General features: G+C 45.1%; 1 protein-coding gene across 1 annotated transcript in view; it reads left to right on the top strand.

The window, feature by feature from the left end:
• Positions 1 to 23,128, top strand: part of CTNNBL1 (catenin beta like 1) — a 163,884-nt gene that overhangs the window by 132,830 nt on the left and 7,926 nt on the right. Inside the window, exons 12-15 of the mRNA XM_067013505.1 lie at positions 2,358 to 2,455; positions 3,858 to 3,938; positions 19,144 to 19,281; positions 19,509 to 19,581. Of these exons, the coding sequence (XP_066869606.1) occupies positions 2,358 to 2,455; positions 3,858 to 3,938; positions 19,144 to 19,281; positions 19,509 to 19,581 (390 nt within the window). The remainder of the gene's footprint in view (positions 1 to 2,357; positions 2,456 to 3,857; positions 3,939 to 19,143; positions 19,282 to 19,508; positions 19,582 to 23,128) is intronic.

Here is a 23,128-nt window from a genome sequence, read left to right as displayed (position 1 = left end):
GAAAGATATTGGGGTGAACTTGGGGTCTTGAGAAGGTATAACACCTCTCTCCACAGCATATTTTAAGAAAAAATTTATACTTAAAAAAGTGAATCTACTGATTTAGAGATATTTTATTCAAACTGATGGCTCCCTAAGAAAAAGTCATCCACTTACTCCCAAATGCAAAATATCTTTAAGGACCGTTTTGTAACTGATGGTTTGAGAACATATTACCAATGCAAGGGTGCTATTACTCTGAACTTGGGATAGGCACTATATACAAAAGGTGAAAGCTATTCAAAGGCATTTGAAAAATACCCAGAGTTCAAGAGTGATTTCAGGCTTCCCTGGTGGCGCAGTGGTTGAGAGTCCGCCTGCCGTTGCAGGGGACGCGGGTTCGTGCCCCGGTCCGGGAAGATCCCACATGCCGCGGAGCGGCTGGGCCCGTGAGCCATGGCCACTGAGCCTGCGCGTCCGGAGCCTGTGCTCCGCAATGGGAGAGGCCACAGTAGTGAGAGGCCCGCGTACCAAAAAAAAAAAAAAAGAGTGATTTGTTTGTCTGGTTCCACCACCACCACCACCAAAAACTTGTATTGAGAGCCTGCTTTCTTCCTATTTATTCAGCAGGCATTTCTAAAGCACCTACTATGTGCTAGACATTGTTGTGGGACCAGGGATATACCAATGAACAAAGCGGACTAAAATCCCTTCCTTCAAGGAGCTTATATTCTAATTGAAGGGTGGCAGTGAACAAAACAAATAATTAATTATACAGTATTTTAGAAGATAATGCATGCTGAAGAGAAAAATAAAGCAGTTAAGACTTGGAAATCAGTGGTGTTGGAGCACTGCATTTTTAAATAGGGTGGTCAAGGAAAAGCCCCATTGAGAAGATGACAGTTGAGTAAAACTAGGTTTGAAGATTGAGCCATGCAGATAGTCTGGTGAGGAGCATCTCAGGCAAGGAAAACAGTTAAGTGCAGAGGCCCCAGGGCAGAAGCCTGTCTGACGTTAGAAACAGCATTTAGTCTGAGTGAGTGGGGAGCCATTAGAGCGTTTTACACAGAAGAATGATAGGGTCTGACTTAGGTTTTAACCTAAAGAAAGGATCATTCTGACTGCTCTATGGAGATCAGGCCAAAGCGGGCAAGGGTGGAAGCAGAGAGCCCCACAAGCAGGCTGCTGAGTATTCCAAGCAAGAGGTGATGGTGCTGTGGACCAGTGTAATGGCAGTGGGGGTAGCAGTAAGAAGACATGGAGTCCTGGGTGTAATTTGAAACTACAGCTGACAAGGTTTCTATGGGACATGTGAGAAAGAAGAGAATCAAGGATATCGCCACTGTTTTTGGCTTGAGAAATTGGAGGACCTAGTTGCCATTAACTCAGTGGAACAAACTGGGGACAGGCCTGAGGCGGGAGGTCAGGAGCTTGGTTCCAAAACCGTGTTCAGTTTAAAGGACCTGTTAGACAACCAAGTGGAGAGAGCAGGTAGACAGGTGAATTCATGAGCCTGTGTTCAGAAAACAGGACTGGCCTATAGACACAAGTATGGGAGTTGTCAGCATGTAAATGGTCTTTAAAGCTGTGGGACTAGATGAGATCCCCAGGGAGGTGAAAGTAGATAGAAGAAGGTGTAGGAGGTAGAAATAGAAGTCTAAAGACTGAATAACTAACATTAAGAGATTGGGGGCGCTTCCCTGGTGGCGCAGTGGTTGAGAGTCCGCCTGCTGACGCAGGGGACACGGATTCGTGCCCCGGTCCGGGAAGATCCCACATGCTGCGGAGCGGCTGGGCCCGTGAGCCATGGCTGCTGAGCCTGCACGTCTGGAGCCTGTGCTCCTTAATGGGAGAGGCCACAACAGTGAGAGGCCCGCATACCGCAAAAAAAAAAAAAAGAGAGAGAGAGATTGGGGAAATGAAGTAGTGGGGAATGCTTCTCTGATATATGAGGAAAGTGACTTTTTGAGAACTCAAACTTTGGCATATGAAGATGTTCAGTCAGTTTTCAAACAGAATATTTGTTGCCCACACTGTGAGCATTTTATTTCAAAACAAACTTTACTCTGCCATCTCCTTTTCAACGTCATTATCCTTGGTTTTTAAAAATTCTTTTTTTTTTTTTTTTTTTTTTTTTTGATTCACTTGCTCAAGTTGTCCTTGGGGATATAATCCCTTTTGAATACGTTTCTTGCACCATATGTGAAAATCAGTTCAGTTTTCCATTGACACAATTTAGGTTCTTGTCTTATTAATCAGTAGCTGCAGTCAGGGAAGACCTACTTATTCCTCCTTCAGTAGAACCAGACCAGGCTTGAAGAGAGGTAATAATTACTGCTCTGATCACAGCAAGTTCTCTTTTCTCCTTCCCAACCCAGAGCATGTCTGTTCGATCCTGGCTTCCCTCCTGCGGAACCTGAGAGGGCAGCAGCGGACCCGGCTTCTGAATAAATTCACTGAAAATGACAGTGAGAAGGTGGGTGCTTGTTGGACTGTAAAGATGGGACCGGGACCAGCGGGAATAGAATCACTGTCTCCCTGATGTGATCTGAGGAGTGCTGGGTTAAGTGTTCCTGCCCTAAAATATCTTCCCCAGCATCTGGGCTCCATTGGTTTGGATCTCAAAGGTTTTTCTGGTTATTCTGCCTCTCATCTCCTAATGCGTTACCCTTGACCCCAAATATTTTGAAACCATTTCTGTATGCAACAGTGTACCATTATGGATCATTAAGATGAGCAGGAAAAGATCAGGTCAGTGCTTTAAAAATTCTTAATATGCAATGAAACCATTTGTTACCATGTAAGTAATACAAATAAATGCAATTGTTGTTTGAAAAAGAAAAAGAAGAAGAGGCCATTGGGTTAGGACACAGAACATCTTAGCAATCATGTCACCCTGGTGACATCATCTAATGTCTGTGTGTCAGCTTCCTCATCTTTAAAATTAGGGTTGCTCTCTATCTTCCCTGCCTGCCTTATCAGGTTTTTCTAATGTTTAAGGAAAGAATACTTTGTAAACTGAAATATATAAGATCTTAGGGTCATCATTGTTAACCAGGGAAGGTTTGGGCACAGTCTTCCTGACTGTCTGATGCTATGTTGAAGCAACATCTGCTATCAATCAATACCAGCTCCTGGGTAAATACCAGGGTTGCCAAGAACCATAGTGGTGCCAACCCAGTAAAAAGAGAGGTTAGAAGTTTAGGCTGACTTCACAGTGTTCTTCAATCTTTTGGGAGTCTTAAGGAAAAAATGAAACTTTCAAACCCACTCAGTATTCCTCAGGCCATGTTTGAAGCATGACTTTTGCTAAGTTTGGAACTGATTTTTAGGTTATTGCTAAGCAAAAGTCGGGCTTTTTTTAAGCTGTGAAGGAGTTTTTCTTACACTCTCTTCTGACTGAAAAGCAACTAGAGAGATTTTACTTAGACCTTTTTAAAAAAAAAGATTAGCTCTGGGGCAGAATCTGAACATGAAAGGTTTCAGTTTGAAAAAGAAATTTCTGTATAGTTCTAAGTGAATATGAAGTATGTAACTTCATGCTTCTCTTTGCAAGAAGGGACTTGAATTTTTATTTATTTGTTTGTTTTTAACCACGTGAATTCAGGGGAGTCCTAGAAGGGCTGGGAATGTATAGTGTCCTTCGGGAGTGGGCCTGTGTTCAAACTGCATCCATGCTAAGGTTTGCTTTGTTCTGCCGAAGCCGTTTGATCCATTCCTAATGTGTTCCGCAGCAAAGCTCATATCCAGAGTGAGAAGTGGTAGAGTGGCTTTCCCTTTGTGGGGAGTGACAGTAAGACGAATAGGAGCTCCAGTGCTCTCTTGCCTTGGTATTCTCTTTCTTTCTCACTCATACCTGTGAAGTATCTCTCTTTCAGGTTGACAGGCTGATGGAATTGCATTTTAAATATCTGGATGCAATGCAGGTGGCCGACAAGAAGATTGAAGGGGAAAAACACGTACGTATCCCTTCCTGTCTTTTGCCAGCTATTGACTTGCACTCCATTGGGTCCCTTGTGCACCTCGTATCTCCCCACAGGACAGGCAAGGGCAAAGGTGCCATCTACCTACGTGTGCCACCTAACATGTCATAAGAGCCGAGCAGATGACAGTCCGCCAGCGGTTATAACTGCTCTTTTAACAGGAGTAAAGTCCCTGAAGAGGATGGATGTGTACAATTGATCCCGGTCTGACCTGGGAGTCTGGGTGGTAGCACAAGTACCCTTGACAAGAGCTTCTCTTCGAAAATCTGACCAAAGCACAGTGCTGTGACTTGGTACCACAGTGGCAGAGTGTGTCTTGGCACACACACTTGCTGGCTTCTGTAGTCATAGGGAGGCACTGGAAGGAAACTGTGAGGTCATTGAATCCAGTTCCCGCATTTGCAGATGAAACCTGGAGACCTAGAGAAGAGAGCTCAAAGCTCTGCAGCACGGCCTGCACACCAGGTCAGAGTGACTGAGCCGCACTGTCTGATGCGGTGGTTGCTGAGAGAGATGAAACCTGCTAGATGTTTTTTCTTGACAAGCCATACTTACCTAGGGTGTTATCCTACCTCCTGTATTTTTCATCTGCATCTATTTTGTTCTCTGCTGTCTCTGTCCTCTGTAGCTTTCTCATCTGTCCCTTTAATTGGGGCAGGTTTTCATATTGGTTAATGTCTGATTTGTAGTCTCTCTCTTTTTTGTTTTTGGCCGCGTTGGGTCTTAGTTGCTGCGTGTGGGCTTTCTCTAGTTGCGGCAAGCAGGGGCTACTCTTCGTTGTGGTGCACGGGCTTCTCATCGTAGCGGCTTCTCTTGTGGAGGAGCACGGGCTTCAGTAGTTGCAGCACGTGGGCTCTAGGGCGCTCGGGCTTCAGTAGTTGTGGCACATAGGCTCAGTAGTTGTGGCTCGTGGGCTCTAGAGCACAGCCTCAGTAGTTGTGGTACATGAGCTTAGTTGCTCCACGGCATGTGGTATCTTCCCAGGGATCAAACCCGTGTCCCCTGCATTGGCAGGCAGATTCTTAACCACTGCACCACCAGGGAAGTACCCTCAGTCTATGGACATGTTGCACAATGTTCCTTTTTTTGCTTTTTTCAAAGTCTGTAGTAGAGCCCATTTTCTTCGTGATCTGGATTTTCTATATCACTCTATTTTCTTTTCACTCTTCTTGCCTTAAAAGACACACTGTAGGCTTTTGAGCCTCACTGGTGGGAGAGCCTGTTTCAGCACCCCTCCCATCTGTGTTGGGACAAGCCAGCCATCAGGCAGAGCTGTGTACATTGGGAATTACACTAGCATCTTCCCTCAAGTTGTGCCTCAGGCCAGGGTGAGAGACTAGAGCTTGGGGAAAACAGTGACCTTGTTGTCTGTGCCCTTCTAAGCCACCCATTCCCTTTCACAAACTATACCTTCATTTATGAATACCAGTAGCTAGGTAACCATGTGTATTATTCTTGTGATTTCCCTGTGCTCTCTAAACCTAGTAAGTCCTCAGATGTTTGTTGATTGATTGAATTGATTGACTGGGACTTTCTTCTTTAATGTGGTGATACTATTACAGGGTACATGGCAGAGACTCTGAATTCTGAGGCTGGACTTCAGATACCAGCACGTTCCACACACAGTCCTTTCATTCCACACACCTCACCCCCTTTATTTTATTCTTTGATTAAACTTTCCTCTTCCCTCTTTTCTTCCATTCACAGTAACTTGTACATGGTCGACACTTAGTGATTGTTAAAGTACCAAAGTATATATTCTTTGTCTTTGACTGAATGATAATTAGAAACAAATTGAACTTTCTGTAGACTTTTGTAGGGAAACAGCCATGGGACAATTAGAACTCCTGCTCTGATGGAATTCCCCAAGTTATCTGCTGAAGGAGATTTTCAGGGCTGGTTGAAGGAGCACCTGGGAGTCCGAGGACTGGGATTTTAGTGCAGGCACCCACCTCAAAATCACTGCCTCGCCACACCTTGTCACTACTGCCTCGTGTAGCCCCAGATTCTTAGCCATAATGTGGCATCAGCAAAGGCGGTCTCTCAAATCCCCTCCAACTTAACATTTTCCCTCAGATTCAGGTGAGCATACTTTGGTAACTGCCATTTTTTGAAAGTGAAATGGGTTAAAAGCACAATGAGAGGTTGATCAGCGACTGTCTTCTTCATGGAGGGCCAGCAGCAGCCTAGTAGAAAGGTGCGTATGAGGTAGGGGGTCAGATAAGCCTGGATTTGAATTTGAGCTCTGCTGCTTCCTAGGTTTGAGACCTTGGACAAATGAGTTGACCTCTCCGAGCTGTGATTTTCTCATCTGTAAAATGACCATAACACCTCCCTTTCAGTGCTATCATGAAGACTAAGCATAAACTATGTATTTACTTTGCTCAATAAGTAAAAGCTACTGCTGTAGTTAAGATTTTCCTAGCTGCTTTGGAATTCCCATGTAACTTTTAAGTATGCCAGGCAGTCCTTTTCCTAAGAGCATCCTCCTTACCAGATAACCCAGAAGGAGTTGTCCTAGCAGACCAGAGCATTGGCACCATCAGATGCTTCATCTGAGGTGAACCTGGAATAGACTTTGGTTTTTGTTTGGTTTTTTTTGGGGGGAGGGTGTTGTTTTCTTTTGTTTTTTGAGAGAAACCAGAGTAAACTGTTGGGCATCAGGGAGCAGGAATCTAAGGATAAAAAGGTCATGAAGAACCTAGGGGTAAGATGGGAATAAAGACACAGACCTACTAGAGCACAGAGTTGAGGATATGGGGAGGGGGAAGGGTAAGCTGTGACAAAGTGAGAGAGTGGCATGGACATATATACACTACCAAACGTAAAACAGCTAGCTAGTGGGAAGCAGCCGCATAGCACAGGGAGATCAGCTCCGTGCTCTGTGACCACCTAGAGGGGTGGGATAGGGAGGGTGGGAGGGAAACGCAAGAGGGAGGGGATATGGGAACATATGTATGTGTATGACTGATTCACTTTGTTATAAAGCAGAAACTAACAGACCATTGTAAAGCAATTATACTCCAATAAAGATGTTTTTAAAAAAAAAGAAAAAAAAGAAACTTGGGCTGCTTCCCACAAGATTATCTATTATCAGCATTGAAGAGGGTGTGAAATTGATTAGCACTGACGGAGAGTAATGGCTGCAGCCACTCTCGCCAGCATTCACGGTACTTCTGTATGCCACAGGCGCAGGGCCCTGACAAACACCTGTCTCCTTGATGCCAAGGCTCTTTTGCTGGGCCCTGGCAAACATTCCAAGGCTATTAGTGCTCAGCAGCCTCAGTGTTGCCGGGAGAGTCGTGGTGGGCTTGGGGGGAGGGACGTGTTTGTGAGCCGCGCTCTCTGCCAGCACTCAGGCTCATCCTGCCAGATGAAGCCGCCTCACAGGTATGAAGTGACCTGGAACAAAGCACCTCTTTTCTTCTCTCCTTCATGCAGCCTACTCTCTTAAGTCTTTCTTAAACGATCTGTGGCCTCACCCCCCACGCCACCCCCGTTAAACTTGAATGTCCTACACCTACTGGGAATTCAGCACATATTTGTTGACCTGAATTGAATACTTTTTTCTCAGGCATTTGATAACTGTCAGATGACTGTCAGATCCATAATGAATAAATATCTCATATACTCTGCTAAGTCTGCAACAAAAAAACACCTTAAATAACAGGGTCAGGTATTGACCAAGAGAAGGGGGATCAAGTATTGACATTTTTAGTGTCTTGGAGCCACCATCTTCCCTCAGACATCAGATTCCCATGGGTGGGCACCGTGCAAGTGTCCATGGTTTGCAGTTGACCAAGATTCACTGAAAAGAATCCAGTCATTTGGCAGACGTTTCTCAGGCACCTGCTCTGTGCAAGGCACTAAGCTAGGCACTGGCTGGGGGTGAGCACAGGTGGAAGTGTCAAAAGAAGAATGGGCCCCAGGAGTACTGCTGCCGCTGCCGAGGGCTGGAAGAATCCAAGGAGCGGGGGGGGGGGGGGCCCATCTGCACCTAGAGTCACCCCTAACAGTTTTGTGGATGAGGCAGAATTCAAGCTGAACCGGAAAAGGAGGAGACATGTAAGGCATTTCCAGACTAGAGGGGAACAGGAGCAAAGGAGGGGCAGTGGGAAGCCAAGTTAAGTTTTGGGGCAAAGTGATAAGTTATATTCCAGGGCAGGAGGTGTGAGGGGGAGCGTGGGCTCTAGAGCCAGGCTTCTCTGGTTCGCCAACTGCGGACAAATAGCCTAACTTCCCCAGCTTTATTTTCTTCCTTTCTGGTGTTTTGGTTTGAAGGTATACGTCCCAACCTGTGGGTCTGTGAGGAATTACATATTTAGGAATTTGGTGACATAGCTACAACACACGTGAAAGCTGCTTCCACGGGTCCTGGCCTGTAGAGGTGGCCAGAGAACCTTTAGTTTTCTTTTCTCTGTGAGCACTGCTTCTACCACCACCTCTCTGCACACGATTTTCTTCCTTCCCTAATACTGCAAGATTTTGTGTGATCCGAGTCCCCGCTGCTTCTCCCAGTTCCTGTCCTGCTGCTGTGCGTTAACTCCCAGCTGTATAGTATAGCCTTTGCATTTGCTTCTCCCCCGTCCTGCCTCTTCTCACACTGTGCCTCCTTCTACTTTCAGGTCTCAGCCTAAATGTCACCCCCTCAGAGAGCTTTTCAGTGACACCCATATGTAAAGTAGTGTCCCCATCACCAGTGCTTCTTCATAACCTGTAATTCTTTTATATGTTTGTTTACTCTCTGTCTCTGCGACTCTAATCTCTTGTTCATCATATTCTGGTTTTTTATAAAATAAATTTATTTATTTATTTTTGAGTGTGTTGGGTCTTCGTTTCTGTACGAGGGCTTTCTCTAGTGGTGAGCGGGCCTCTCGCTGTCGTGGCCTCTCGTTGTGGAGCACAGGCTCCAGACACGCAGGCTCAGTAGTTGTGGCTCATGGGTCTAGTTCCTCCGTGGCATGTGGGATCTTCCCAGACCAGGGCTCAAACCCGTGTCCCCTGCATTGGCAGGCAGATTCTCAACCACTGCGCCACCAGGGAAGCCCCATCATATTCTTAGGACCTACATAGTGATTAACATGCAGTAAATGAAGGACAGCTACTCATGAGATAAAATTAATATTTGTCCATGGGTATTAAGGAAGATAGAGGGTCCTGAGTTTTCTACATTACATCTAAACTCTCATTTTAACCCTAATTTTTGTTTTCGCTGAATAGCCCCATCATCAAAAAAATATTTTTTACAACTGTGTAAATTCTGTGGCATACCTGTAGCTATATTAAACACAGAAAGATACTCCTATTTAGAAGAGTCTGCAGGACAAACTGGTAATTGTATACATACTCAGTTCAAATCACATTACCTACAATAATCTGTAACTAGGATAGACTTTCACGTCTTGGGCAGTTGCCCAATGCTTTCATGTTATATTCAGTGTCCATGCGACTTCAGGGCCACAGTGTATCTGGTACCCTTGGGCTTCCTGGTTAACCTTTTAAAGGGCATGTGATTCTTAAGACTCTTCTCGTGAGCAGCAGTTCTCTTTGATCTATAAATACCCAGGGTGCTTGTCTCAGCAGATTTCACCTGACTCCCCAAACAAGAAGAAGCCCAGAAAATGCCAAGGTCCCTGTTGTTGGGAAGATATCCTGACTTCTCATGGGTTCCTTCTGGCTTCTGTTGGTTCAGTGTACAGAAATGCCTGGCTTCTGAGTGTCAGAAGTAAGACATAATTATATAGATACTGGCAGGGATTTTAAAAGAAGGAGGAGAGCCTTTTTTTAGTTCCTAGGAAAATTATTCTCAGCAGGTTTATTCAATAAAGTGTTCTTGCCACATACTTTGCACCATAATGACTTACAAATTGCATGCTAATTTTGCTACAGTTAAATCATCCCAGGCTTTATCCTGGAAAGAGAAAGAGGGACTCCTTGTAATGAAACAGCATCCACAGGCCGTGATGTCTGAAACAGACTTTGACTATTTCCTTAGCATTTGAAACTCATTTAAGGATTTGTACAAAGGGGGTAAAGCGCAGGAACGAATGAGTGGGATTGGTGATCGTAAAGCACTGGTAGGTGTGTAGACGGTGGAAGTGTGAGACTACTGTCAAGTCTTCTGCTAACTGCTGGAAGCTCCTGGGCAAGCCTAAAAAAAAGGGAGTCCTGCTGAGAGTTCCTCTCAGCTGTTCTTGAAACAGTGGCTCCCAAACTCCTCAGTCTATGAACTTGGCAGAACACAGATAACAGTCAGTAGAAGCCAGAGGTGGTGGGGCAGGGGATGCTATGGTGCTTTTCCCTGTCCTGCTTCCCTCTTTCCTCGATGCAGATTTAGCCATATGCCCCTTCCCCCACTCTCCTGCCTCCCTGCCCACGTCCTTCCCGATCACAGGCATCCTTTCCTACCATTGGAGGAGAAGTTGGGGGGCCTGAGTTCTGGCCCCCACCTCTGACTCTTACCTTGCAGTGTAGCCTTGAGCACTCTGTTTTGCTTTTCTCATCTTCTCTGTCCTCCTCTCTGTGGGGTCCACAGTCTCTCCCAACTTCACAGAAGCCCTGGTTCTCTCAAGGCTGCCTTATATGTTGTGAAAATTCAGATGAATAGTCTAGTAGTCTAGTTGTTTGTTTGTTTATTTTTAGTGAATTTAGAAATGGATGGCCTACCTGTGATGGAGGCATCATGGTACCATAGAAGGAACATGAACCCAGGGGTCATACGGCCAAAGGTTAAATCCCAGCTCTGCCACACATAAATTCTGTTCTTTGGGGAAATGCCTTGCCCAGTGTGCGTATGTGTATTAGTTTTCATAGTTTTATTAGAGGGTCATTTTGAAGATTAATGAAATTGTTTGTAAAAACCTGGCACATGCTCATGTGTTAAGGCTGGCCTAACACATAGTTTTCCCTTTGTGGGCAAACTCTGGCCTGATATCCTTGGATTCTTATTAGAGCTGCTATCAGTTAGCTGTATATTCTCAAAAAAAATTTTTTTAAATCCCTTTTACTAATTCTCCAGCCTTCTGTTTCCCCTGCTGAAAGTGACCTGCAGTCCTAGGATCCTTCTCTAACAGTCTGCCCTATTTCAGAAGCTCTATGGAGGAAGATTCTGTTTTGCGGTTGCTTGTGCCTCCCCCAACTCCACATACCTATCTCTCCCTTTGCTTTGGAAGAAAAAAGGAAATTGGCCTTTTCTTAATGGTGGGGCAATTCCTGCCCATGACTACAGACAGTAACTGTGACCCCCGCTGGGTTTCTGAGTCATGTCCTCTCATTAAGAAAAGAGGGATTCCTGTCGCCTTCATAGCAGCTTCTTTTATGACTGTCTCCTTCCATCAGCGAGGGGCAGCTCGCTGCCTGTCAGGGGCAGATTAGGAGTAGCATCCACACGCTCATTTGGAGACTTGCGACTTGCCTGCGGAGAGAGATAGAGGCACCTGGAAAGGTAGTGATTTGGTAGTGCTCTCGAAGACAGATTAACATTTTTTTAAAATTATTTTATTTAACTTTGGCCACATTGGCTCTTTGTTGTTGCTTGCAGGCTTTCCCTGGTTGCGGTGAGTGGGGGCTACTCTTCCTTGTGGTGGGTGGGCTTCTCATTGCGGTGGCTTCTCTTGTTGCGGAGCACAGGCTCTAGGCACGTGAGCTTCAGTAGTTGTGGCTCATGGGCTCTAGAGGGCAGGCTCAGTAGTTGTGGCGCACGGGCTTAGTTGCTCCGTGGCATGTGGGATCTTCCCGGACTAGGGCTCAAACCCCTGTCCCCTGCATTAGCGGGTGGATTCTTAACCACTGCACCACCAGGGAAGCCCCCAGATTAACATTTAAAGTGAGGATGTGGCTGGAGGAGGGTTAGAACACACACACACAGCCCTGCAGAAATGGCACCTTGATGCCACATGTACCACCTCCTTGTGTGTCTTTGGAGACGAAGCTGTTTATTTTAGCAGCCCCTAAACAGGCTTATGCTGCTGTGAATTACAATCTGTTCTACTTAATGAGCTATTCACTGAATTACCATCTAAGTTTTTTTTATTCTAGCCCTCTCTTATGGAATGAACAAAATAAAACCTTTCAGAGTGTCTTTTTTTTTTTTTTTGGTTTAACTCTCCCAAGTTGCATGTGGAATTTGCTGGTCTAGCTATAGATTCCCACCCCCCTCTTTTTTTTTTTTTAAGTTTCTTCAATTTATAAGGAAAAGACAGGCAAAGGAGCCAGATGACCTTACATTTAATGCTGCTGGTTTGCAGTAGTTCCCAGATATGGCATAAAGAACTCATATGCTCATATGCTAATACCAGAAAAGGTCTATAAAACAAAGACTTTTTCCTTCTTTGAACTATGGAAGTGCTCACAGGCTTGGAGGCAGACTTGTGTGGGGTTTTATCCTGTCTCCAGCACTTAACTCTGCTCTGAGCTTTGTGACCTTTGGAGAGTTCTCCAACTCTTCTAAGCCTGTTTCTCATTTGAAAGTGAAAATAGTAATGATTCTTACCTCTTGGGGTTTAAGGAAAAATGAGAAATCCATGAAAGTGCTTATTAGCACAGTGCCTGGCAGACAGTAAAGGACTCAGGAAATTGTGCTGTTGTTATTCCATTTTTGCTACCCATCCCTTGTCAGAGTGAAAGGACTAACAGAAAAAGGTTTTGGACTAGGAAATCATGTTCCAGTCAAGTCTCTAACCGAAACTCAGTGACAGTCATTTGACATCGATCTCAGTTTTTCCATCTGTGAAATCTGAAAATGGTGTTTACTGTACATACCCAACACCGGGCATATACAACAAGTGAGGTTAATGCAGATCCGCTGCTTTGAAAAGTAAAAAATGCTGTATGTGGATGTTGAGTTGTCATTGTTTCACAGAGAAGATGGTCACCTTCACTCTTCTCAAAGGTGAGAGCTGAATGAATTAATTTGTGGAACACATCCTTTAAATCAACTCTCCTGTCGTATTTCAAATACAATTCAATGTATATATAGATTTTCACTTTGAAATTTTGTAAAGTACGGTATCTTTATAATACTTAAGGAGGTTACTGATTTTTTTGGAATTTCTCTTTAATCTCTATTAATCATATTCCCATTTTAAGAGCACTTGATTTGCCTGCCCACATTGTTTTAAAATAGCCTGTCTAATATAATAGCAGATCCAGGAGTTGTCTCTTTCTTACAGGGAAGTTTAATTTATTGATGAGAGGACGAGCTAATTGTCAGTGCTAACTGTGTCCTGTTGAGGTGACAGTTTGTGTCTTCTACTTGAGGCATGTCTCCCAGTGGCTCTTCTGACTGTCTAGGAGCACTGTCAGTCAACAGCTCCTGTCTGTCCATTTACCCATATGCAGGCAGAAACTCACTGCATCTGGTTATGAAGGTGCTTCAGTCCTAGATTTGCCATAGGTTATCAAGGCTAAAAGGAAACTTCAAGAAGGCCAGATCAGGGAAGACAGGGGTCAGCCCCCCTACACTCCCCAACCTGTGATTGGTGTAAACAGTGCTTACTGATTTCAGTGTTCTTCCCCTACTAAGCTCCAACTTGGCTGCACAATGCTTTTCCAATATGGTAATCTACAGCCATGACAGTGAATTAGAGTTGGCACTCAGGAACCCTATTTCCTTTCCCTGATCCAGCTTAGGCTTCTTCTAATTTCCAAGCAAAGAAGCCAAGGCCAAGAAAAGTTAAATGACTTGCCTACAGACACTAATAAGTTAGTATTAGAGTTGGGATCTGATCCCATTTGCTTAGTTCTTTCAGACGTCTAGTTCTTCCTCATGCACAGAAATCCAAAGAACCATATCAAGTCCTTATCACAAGATCAAATTTTTATCTAGTGTCTTAGAAACGGAGAAAAAGAGCCAAAAATGCATTAATCCATTTATAAGAAGTTGACTCTGTTCACACATTGTAAAACGGGTGACATACCATCCTACTTCTTTCTAAAACAGACCATAACTTGAGAAGCCTAAAGGAACTGTACCCAAACTTCCTTATTTTCCATCAGAATAATACATAATCACCCTGCTTTTTTTTTTTTTTTTTTTTTTTTTTTTTGCGGTACGCGGGCCTTTCACCACCGTGGAGCCCAGACTCCAGACGCGCAGGCTCAGCGGCCATGGCTCACGGGCCCAGCCGCTCTGCGGCACGTGGGATCTTCCCGGACCGGGGCACGAATCCGTGTCCCCTGCATCGGCAGGCGGACTCTCAACCACTCCGCCACCAGGGCAGCCCACACCCTGCTTTTTTAAATTTCCCTTTAAACATGGAGTACACATTTGTGCTCAGCTTCCATGAGTCCACTCAGCAGTAAATATTCCATGCCACAGAGTTGTAACAGGCTAGATTAAGGAGTATCCTGACAGCAGTCACCTTCTCTGTGTGCTGGTTTCTGTGGTGCTTCTAAATCTGTCAGGGCAAAAACTTTGTCTTAGAAGCCAGTCTGTGTTTCATCTTTGTTCCTGTTCAGTGTGGTGATGGTGATGCCTCTCTTGGAGATGAACTGTAATCATATCTCAGATCTACATTTGAAAATTTCACTTTCAAATCATGTGGCCTTGTGTCTAAAAGTAGAATGTCGAATGGAACGTTGTTAGAGTCTTGAAGTTCTGAGGAAAGAGGAAAAAATAGGATTTGTCAGTGCTCTCTTGGGTCCATCCTTTCCACATGACAGTATTTAGAGAAATTGGAAGGTACATTATGTCTGGTTAAAAGAAGATCAGATCGTGGGGAAGAGTGTGAAAAAGAAAAAATCACCAGGGGCACTTCTGACGTAATTGGAGAAATTTAATTTTGCTAAACTCTATTTCTTCAGCCTTTCTGTTATTTAGTATCTTCCTTTGTTCTCCGAACAGCTGTAAAACGTATACCTACACAACCATGGTAGTATGAAAAGAGCACATTCTTGGATTTGAATCCCAGTTCTCCTACCCACTAGCCTTAGGCAGGTTGCTCTGCCTGAGTCAGTTTCCTCATCTGAAATGCGGTTAACAGTCCCTACCGCGTAATATTTGTGAGAAGTAAAGGAATCAGTATAGGTAAAGCACTTGGCACTATAATAAGCCCCCAGTAAACATTAGCTGCTCCTCCAAGGTGGGTAGATGGTGGTAGCAATGGCTATTATTCAGACGGCCTCACACAACGCCTGGTATGTTAGTAATCAATCAAAAACTATGATCTGCCAGTAGCTAGGGTCTAATAAGCAAAGAAACACTCCCTTCTTTCTCTTCTTTCTCTCTGTTAATGGCAGTGGTATTCCACTCTTGTTCTCTTCCACCCTAGCCTAGTTGACCCATGCTATTGCTCCCTCTGTTTAGAATGTTCTTTCCAGCTTGTCAAATTCCTTCAGAATCCAGCTCAAATGTTACATTTCCCTTGAACTCTCCTGACTCCTCAAAACAAACTTAGTCTGTCCTTCTTCTGGAGTCCCATGGCACTCAGTACAGTTTGAGAGATCCTTCATAATAGCCATTACTACATTTAAGAAAGAAGTTTGTTCATATTTGTTAACCTCATTAGACTTTAATCTCCTTGATTATGTAGACTGTCTTATTCCTTGATTATGTAGACTGTCTTAATTATCTTTGCTGCCCCTGGTACATCATGTAATACCTGGCCCATAGATAGGTGTTCAGGAAATCTTTACCAGGTAGATGAATGAATATGTTTCTCTCCAAGTTCCCATGTTTGCAAACCTCTAAGGGTTTGGTCTCTCTCCTCTCCTCTCCTCTGCTCCCCTCCCCTCCCCTCTTTTCTTCCCCATCTGATATACTCCTCACATAGGCTGATACTGTGGCCTCCAAGCTGTACACTCTGCCTGCCTCTCAACACTTTAAGCCGATGTGTCCGTCATAGAGGTGTTGGCACATTCTCATTCACTTTTCTGCACAGTGTAGTCTGCAGCTCATCATATCTCACTTCTCTGGCCAACATTCAAGCCTCCCACCAGCTGGCCCTCCAAGGCACTGTCCCCTCGCCATTTCCTAATGTTTCCCCTCCTACCCCATCCACAGAAGTCTTAGCACACATAGCTCATTAATACCACTGAACTTCTACCTGCATTTTTCCAATCCTGTTTCACAAATGTTTTTCAAGAGTCTGCTATGCAAAAAAGTACCATGCAAGGCGCTTTCTAGGGTACAAAGATGATTTAAAACTTTACAACTCTTGCTTTCAAGGAACCTACACGGGAAAGAGGCACACGTCTGAATAACTATTGCAGGACAGGGCATGGGAGGTGCCATAAAAGAGGTACAAACCCAAAACTTGGGGAGTTTGAAGATTGAAAAATCATAGCAAGTTGGAAAACATTGAGAAGTTTTTAAAGATCTCAGGAGAGGTTTTGTAAGGAGTATCACGTTTTAGACTTTAAATACATTATGGTAGAGATTGGGGGTTGGGGAGAGTACCAACATTACAAGCAAAAGTGAAGGGGCCAGAAAAGGGAGGGCAGGCCTGTTTGTGCTGTGTGTATGGGTCAGGGGCTAGTGAGCAGAAAGTATGAACTGCATAAGGCATTTTGCGTAAGGCTTCGGACCACAGGAAGGCCTTCATTCTTTTTTTTTTTTTCCCGGGTACGCGGGCCTCTCACTGTTGTGGCCTCTCCCGTTGTGGAGCACAGGCTCCGGACGCGCAGGCTCAGCGGCCGTGGCTCACGGGCCCAGCCACTCCGCGGCACGTGGGATCTTCCCGGACCGGGGCACGAACCCGCATCCCCTGCGTCGGCAGGCGGACTCTCAACCACTGTGCCACCAGGGAAGCCCAGGCCTTCATTCTTGAGGCATTCATTCTATGTCTGCCAGTCAGGAGCCTTGGAACCTTATCTAAAAGTCACTTCTTCCTAATTCCCTGACATCTTAACCAGCCCTGATTAGCACCCACCACTTGTAATTACTTTAAATTTGTGGGCGCACTGTATCCCTTTACTTTTTGGTCATTTTCTGTGTTACTGTGACCTTCCCGGATAGACAGTCATCTTCTTGGTGACTAAGACCAGGGCATCCCCTTACCTCCATTTTCATTCCTTTTCTGCCTTAACTCAATGCTTAGAAAGGTGTTCTTGCCACTAGGCACTTAGCAGGGTTCAGATCTGAACACTGTGCTTCATGTTATTCATTTCCACCTCAGAGGTGAATCAGACAGGATTCCTGTCCCCTGGGAGTCCATATTCTAGTAACTGGTAATTATGAGCAACTTACTTAACCTCTGTGTGCCTTGGATTCTAATTTGTACAGTGGGATTAATAATCCCTTCCCTGCTCTCTTTAAATTTGGTAATAAGGACCATATACATTATAACACTTCAAACTCTGCAGCATTATAGAAATGTGAAGTATTAGAAGCAAATGCTTTTTGCATGAGTGAAAGTCAAGAGTAATTTTCCTTCCTGGGGCCCCAGCTGCTGAACACTTAGGAGTTCTGGAGCAGGAAGTTATGATTATGAGCAAATGAGAAACTAAAGAGGCCCTTCTACTGTTAAACTCCTTGGACATCAGTCCAGTGCTCCATGACTACCTCATGAACATCAGCACTATTACCAGATTACCAAGGAATTTGCTACTAAATGAAGCTAGTGGTGGTGATTTACTGGGCAGTGCAAGGCCTGGCGAATCTGGAGCCCTCTTTTGCCTCTCAGACAGAGGCCTTTGGGAGTGAGATGAAAAGTAGCCTTGTGTAGCTGCAGGCTGGCCCCCTGGGCAAATAAAGAAGCATGTTATCTGAGTCTAAATAGTCTCTGAAGGATGCTGGTTGGAGACTGATGACCACAGTGGTAAGTCCTTCGAGTTTGGGAGAGTGGAAAGCAGGGTCCCAAGGACTTCTGTCAGTGACAGGAGCCTGAGTTGTCAGAGGGAACCATGGCCATAAAACCACTGATGGAATTAAGAAATGGATTGTTGTCATCAAGAGCATGTATTCAAGCACCTGTCTTCTTAGACGAATCGCCAGTCACGTAGAATGAGTCCCTCATCCAGTTATGACTCCTGAGAGCTGACAGCCTAAAACAGAGACGTCTTTTTCCTTTCATTCACTGCATGGATGTTTACTGAGCTGGGGATGTAAAGACAAAATTCAGTCCCCACTTTCCCAGAGCTCACAGTTCACCTTCATGAAATAAAGGGATTTACAGAAACAGGGAGCTGATGGTAACTGAAATCAGTGTGAATATGACGTGCCAGAAGAGGTCGTGTCATGGAGTGAACTGCAAGGGTGCTGTCAGGAATTTTGGAAAGCGGGAGTTTTTAGCTTTAAGTAATCAGGGAAGGTTCTGTAGGAGAGGTAGCTTAAAAATAGCATTGACCTGAGAGATACCCCAGAATCCCTAGGAAGGAAGGCCCTAAAGTCCGTGAGTTGGGAAGAAGAGCCCTCTTGGCAGAGGTGGTGATAATCCACTGGATGAGGGACTTTGGAGGTGGAGGGGAATGAAAATATTCTACAATGATTGTGATGGTGGTTACACAACTCTGACTGTACTAGTTGTATGGTGTGTCAGTTGTATCTCAATAAAGCTGTTTTTTGTTTTTGTTTTTTTTAAAGAATCTGCTAGAGAGGAATAGATATGGGGACAGCAAGTCTGATAGGTCTGGGGTTACAAAAGTTTAGGAAAGAGACTCCCATCACTCATTAGGACTTTGGCCTTGAGGGAGTATTGAACTTGTGGAATGAAATGGAAAGATCGGCAGCATTTTGCATCTAGCAAAATGTAAGCCAAAAGGGACATATAGATTGGGTACCTGTGCCATCACCAGGGTACCAAGACAGAATCTTAGAGAAAGCAGACCTCTCTTCCCTGGGTTAACTTGATTTGGAAGGGAAAGAGAGTTAAGTATATCTGTAGAGAGGTTATTTATGGAGGCTGGAGCGAAAGAGTTAAGAATGAGTAGAAGCAGATGAATAGATTTGTGTCCCCATCAGCTTATTTTTTCAGGTTGAATATGTTGATGAGATCATTTTGGCCCTGAGTCACTGTATAGGAAAAATGGACTTTAATCTTGACTCCCTGGGCCAACAAGAGAACATAAGATACTCTAGAATAATGGGAGAAGCAGGAGGCAAATTGAGGCAGAGTGGTTTTCTTTTGTTGTTGTAGTTGTAATTACTACTCTTCTGTGTATTATGGGTGGACTAGAAACCTATTCTTTCCTCCTTCGCTCGTTGTGTGGCTTTTTTTATTCCCAAACGTTCATTCATTTCTAGGACATGGTCCGGCGTGGAGAAATCATAGACAATGACATTGAGGATGAGTTCTACCTCCGGCGCTTGGACGCGGGGCTTTTTGTTCTCCAGCACATCTGCTACATCATGGCAGAGATCTGCAATGCCAACGTGCCCCAGGTAGGAGGGGCGCTGCCCCTGGATGGGCCCTGCCTTCCCTGCCTCCTGCTTGCCACCTGCTTAGGTAGAATGGAGTGGATCACACTCTCCTTGAATTCCTTCACTCTATGTGGGCCCTCTTTTTTAGGGATGGGGGTGAGGTGAACTTTCAATACGACATATTCTGATGTCTACCAGGGCAAATGATGCTTTTTCTTTCTCTTTCCACTCTTCCCCTTCCTTATTAGATTCGCCAGAGGGTTCACCAAATCCTAAATATGCGTGGAAGCTCCATCAAAATTGTCAGGCACATCATCAAGGGTGAGTTGCACGTTGCTTGTGTCTGGGGCTTCAGGGAATTAGATGATGCTTTCTTTCTGTCTCTGTCAATATCCCTGGAATTTGGTGCATAGCATTCTCTGCACTGAAGGCTTAAGTGTGTTGTCCAATTCAGTGTGTGTCCAGGTCATCTAGTCAGAATACCGAAGACTAACCTAGTTATTCTCTACCTCTGACCCTCTAGTTCCAGAATTTTAAAAACACATAACAAACAAGAAGCACTAGGTGTCGGAAATTTAAAAACAAAACAAAAAAACACCAAACAAGAAATAAACAAAAACATCCAGTTCCAAACTGCATGTAGTGGAAGGAAATTGCTTTCTTAGAGAAAGAAAACAAGGAAGTGACAAGAACTACCTGGAATTAAGGCAGAAGGAAGTGAATCTGAGGCAGTGTGGTGTAGTAGAAAAAGCCTGCCTGCTTTCCACTGCCAGCTCTGCCTTCCCCCAGCTGTGTGAGCATATGATCTAGAAGAAATTTTGCAAAAGTTCACAAGATACTTACATGATAGCATCCAGTGTAGTGCCTGGCACCCAGAAAGCGCTTGGGCGAATTTCCTTCACCTACCTCAATGGGTCTCTCAAATGCTGTTGCATCTTTGGCTGGACCTGACTCAGCCGGAGTGGCTCCCAAGAGGCCCCCAGTCGGTGAGCATGCTCTCAAACAGCTCTGTGGTGCAGTTCCACCCTCGGGCCACTTAGCACCGACTCACACACATGGCGGCTAGAAGCCTGTATTGGCCTTTACAGTACTGATAACGCCAGAGTTCAGAGAGAGAGTCGTGATGGACGTAACTGCAGGCACGTCATCTCTCTCTCTCTCTGACCCTTGTCCTGCCCACTTCTAAGATGAGAGATTAGGCTAGATTTACTCAGAGGGTTTGCCTGTAAGTGGCTTATAACTCCTGTTACATGTGGGAGATGAAATGTGGAGATAAATGATACATATAATAAAGTGAAGAGAAGTTAAGAGCCATGGGTTCTGGGATCTGGCTCCTGAAACAGAATCCTGGCTCTGCTGTTTACTGTGATACCTTGGGCAAGGTATCCAATTGCTCTGGAACCTCATAGATTAGGTAAAAGGATTAAATGAGATGATGTATGGAAAATACCTCAAGTTAATAAGTTCTTGGCAAATGTTAGCTATTATGAGTATTATGAACTATTATGATAATGATTATCATCAGCAGCAGTATAAGTGAGGCATGGCTAAAACCCCATGGGAAGCCTTGTGGGAATAGTAACATCGAGCTGGGTCTTAGACACTCCAAAACAAAGGAACAGTGTGAGTGAAAACATAGGACTGGAAATCACACGATCAGCATAGCCCTCCCAGGAGGGTGGGGATGGTAAATCCATCGTGCCCATTTTGCAGTTGGAGCCTTCAAGGCATTGGAATTTATTGTCTTCTCCCTCAGAAAGAGGAAAGGGGGAGCTTGTTCATGAGCCTAGCCTAGCATCTTCCACAGTGGCATCATGGGTGCTTCCTCCTCTTTCTCAGTGTCACATTCACATGAGTTACTGCTCAGAGTGTCATGCCACCTCCTCCCTAAGGTGCAGCTGTGGTGATTTGCAACCCCAGCCTTTAAATGGCATTTAGTTTCAATGCCCACATGTTCAATTAGAACTCTTTCTTACTCTCAGCTCTACTCTCCTGCATTTAGGCTTCTCCCTGCACCTCCATTCCTGTGAGCGAAACAGTGATCTGGGAAAGGAAAAGTGTTTTTAACAGGTGCTGACACGTAGTAGGTGGATGCTTTTCTTTCAGAGATCCTAACACATATACCTGAGGTTATTCAGGATTTTCATTTGCTGTGAGCCAGCCTCTGTCTCCCTTAGATCCCAGTTTATTCCCCAAGTGCCTGTTAAAGCACTGGGTGCATACTGGGTGCTGAATAGACATTTGTTGATTGTCTGGGCAGGTGAGCAGGTGAGCAGCCTGCACAGATGCTGCGTTCATTCCCACCACCCTTGTTCCTCTCCCCTGTTGCTTTCTCTTCCCGCTCTGTCCAGACTCTCAGATCCATCCTTCCAGACCCAGGTCCAGCCCTTCAGCTCGCTCGCCATCACCCTTCACAGCCAATCCATTAGTAAAGCTGCCATGCCTGCCTCCAGTCTCCATCCTCAATCAATCCACTTCTCTCCGTGTGTTATTTCCCATCATAGCACCCAGTTTATTTCCTTCCTAGCCCTTATCACAGTCTGTGATTATTTTTATTTATGTCTTTGTTTCCTTGGTTTGTGTGTCTCATACATTAAAATGTAAGCTCTGTGACGTTAGGGCCATTCGCTCGTTCCCCATGTCTCCTCAGCACCTAGAGCGATGCCAGGCACATAATGGACACCTGGTGAATATTTTCAACATGGTTGATTTAAACCCTACCCTTGTGTGAATTTAACTTGGCAAATGTTTACTGAGACTCTCCTCAGGGCTCGGCACAGTGCTAATACTGTGCTACTAAGGTGTCATACAGCACCTGCCCTCATGGAGCTTATAGACTTCTGGGGAACATAGATGTAGAAATGACCAACCATAATCAAGCTAAGTGAAATACACACTCCAACAACTACTCAGCTGTCGTTGCTGGGTGCCAAGCTCTGTATCCAGTACTAGAGACACAAGGAAGAATAAATAAGCAAGATCCCTATCCTTGAGGGTTCATGATCTAGCTGGGAGAGATACTTGAAACTAACTATGATGTGCTAGGTGCTGCGTTAAAGTTGTGAACAGCGTTAAGGGAGTGATAAGGGGGCAGTAATGGAGGCACAGGCCATACCAAGGAATCCCAGGGGAGGAGAGGCTCCTCCCAGGACTGGGAATGGTGTCCCAGAGAGAAAGGCACATCCCAGTCAGGAGGAGAGGTCCAACACAGGCCATCATCAGTGGCCTTCATACGGACTCTGCCACATCAGTGGAGGCCAAGCAGGGGTGAGGGAGGCTGGAGCATTGGGTGGGGTTGGGAGTATTGCTGGGCAAGTCTCTTGAGTTCTGTTGGGTACACGGTGAGTTTGGGGTACGGGTAGCACCTGCATCCCTTTGTTGGCCAACAGAGAGTAGACAGTCTCACTGGGGCGGGAGAGGTGCTTGTTCGGACAATTTGAAGTCAGTAGTATGGAGGTGATATTTAAAGCCAGGAAATTAGATGTCATTGCCCAGGTCAAAGAAGTCCTCACAGGACACTGACCACTGAGAACAAACAAAGAGTTCTCTCCAGATGGAAGGTTAAGGTTATAATAAAGGGCTCACGCTGGCCCCAGGAAGCCCATCTGCCTGCAGTGTTGGGCGGTGGAGCTGTGCCACCGGCTGCCTCTCAGCAGCCCCTGAAAGTAGTACAGTGAGCACGCTCCGGGCAGTGCTGAGGTTGAAAAGGGGTGAGGCTACCGCAGGGCTGGGTAGGGCCTGGCATCTGCTCAGGCCCACCTCTTAAAAGCCTTCACACCCTCCCCGTCCTGCCTCCACCCTTCATTCCATCACAATGCACCAAAAAACAAAGCCTCACAAAGAAAGCCAGCTCATCAGTCTGTCCTCT

The sequence above is a fragment of the Kogia breviceps genome, chromosome 14, assembly GCF_026419965.1.
Source record: "Kogia breviceps isolate mKogBre1 chromosome 14, mKogBre1 haplotype 1, whole genome shotgun sequence".
NCBI classification, from domain to species: Eukaryota; Metazoa; Chordata; class Mammalia; order Artiodactyla; family Physeteridae; genus Kogia; species Kogia breviceps.
This window is presented reverse-complemented; position numbering and strand designations above follow the sequence as displayed.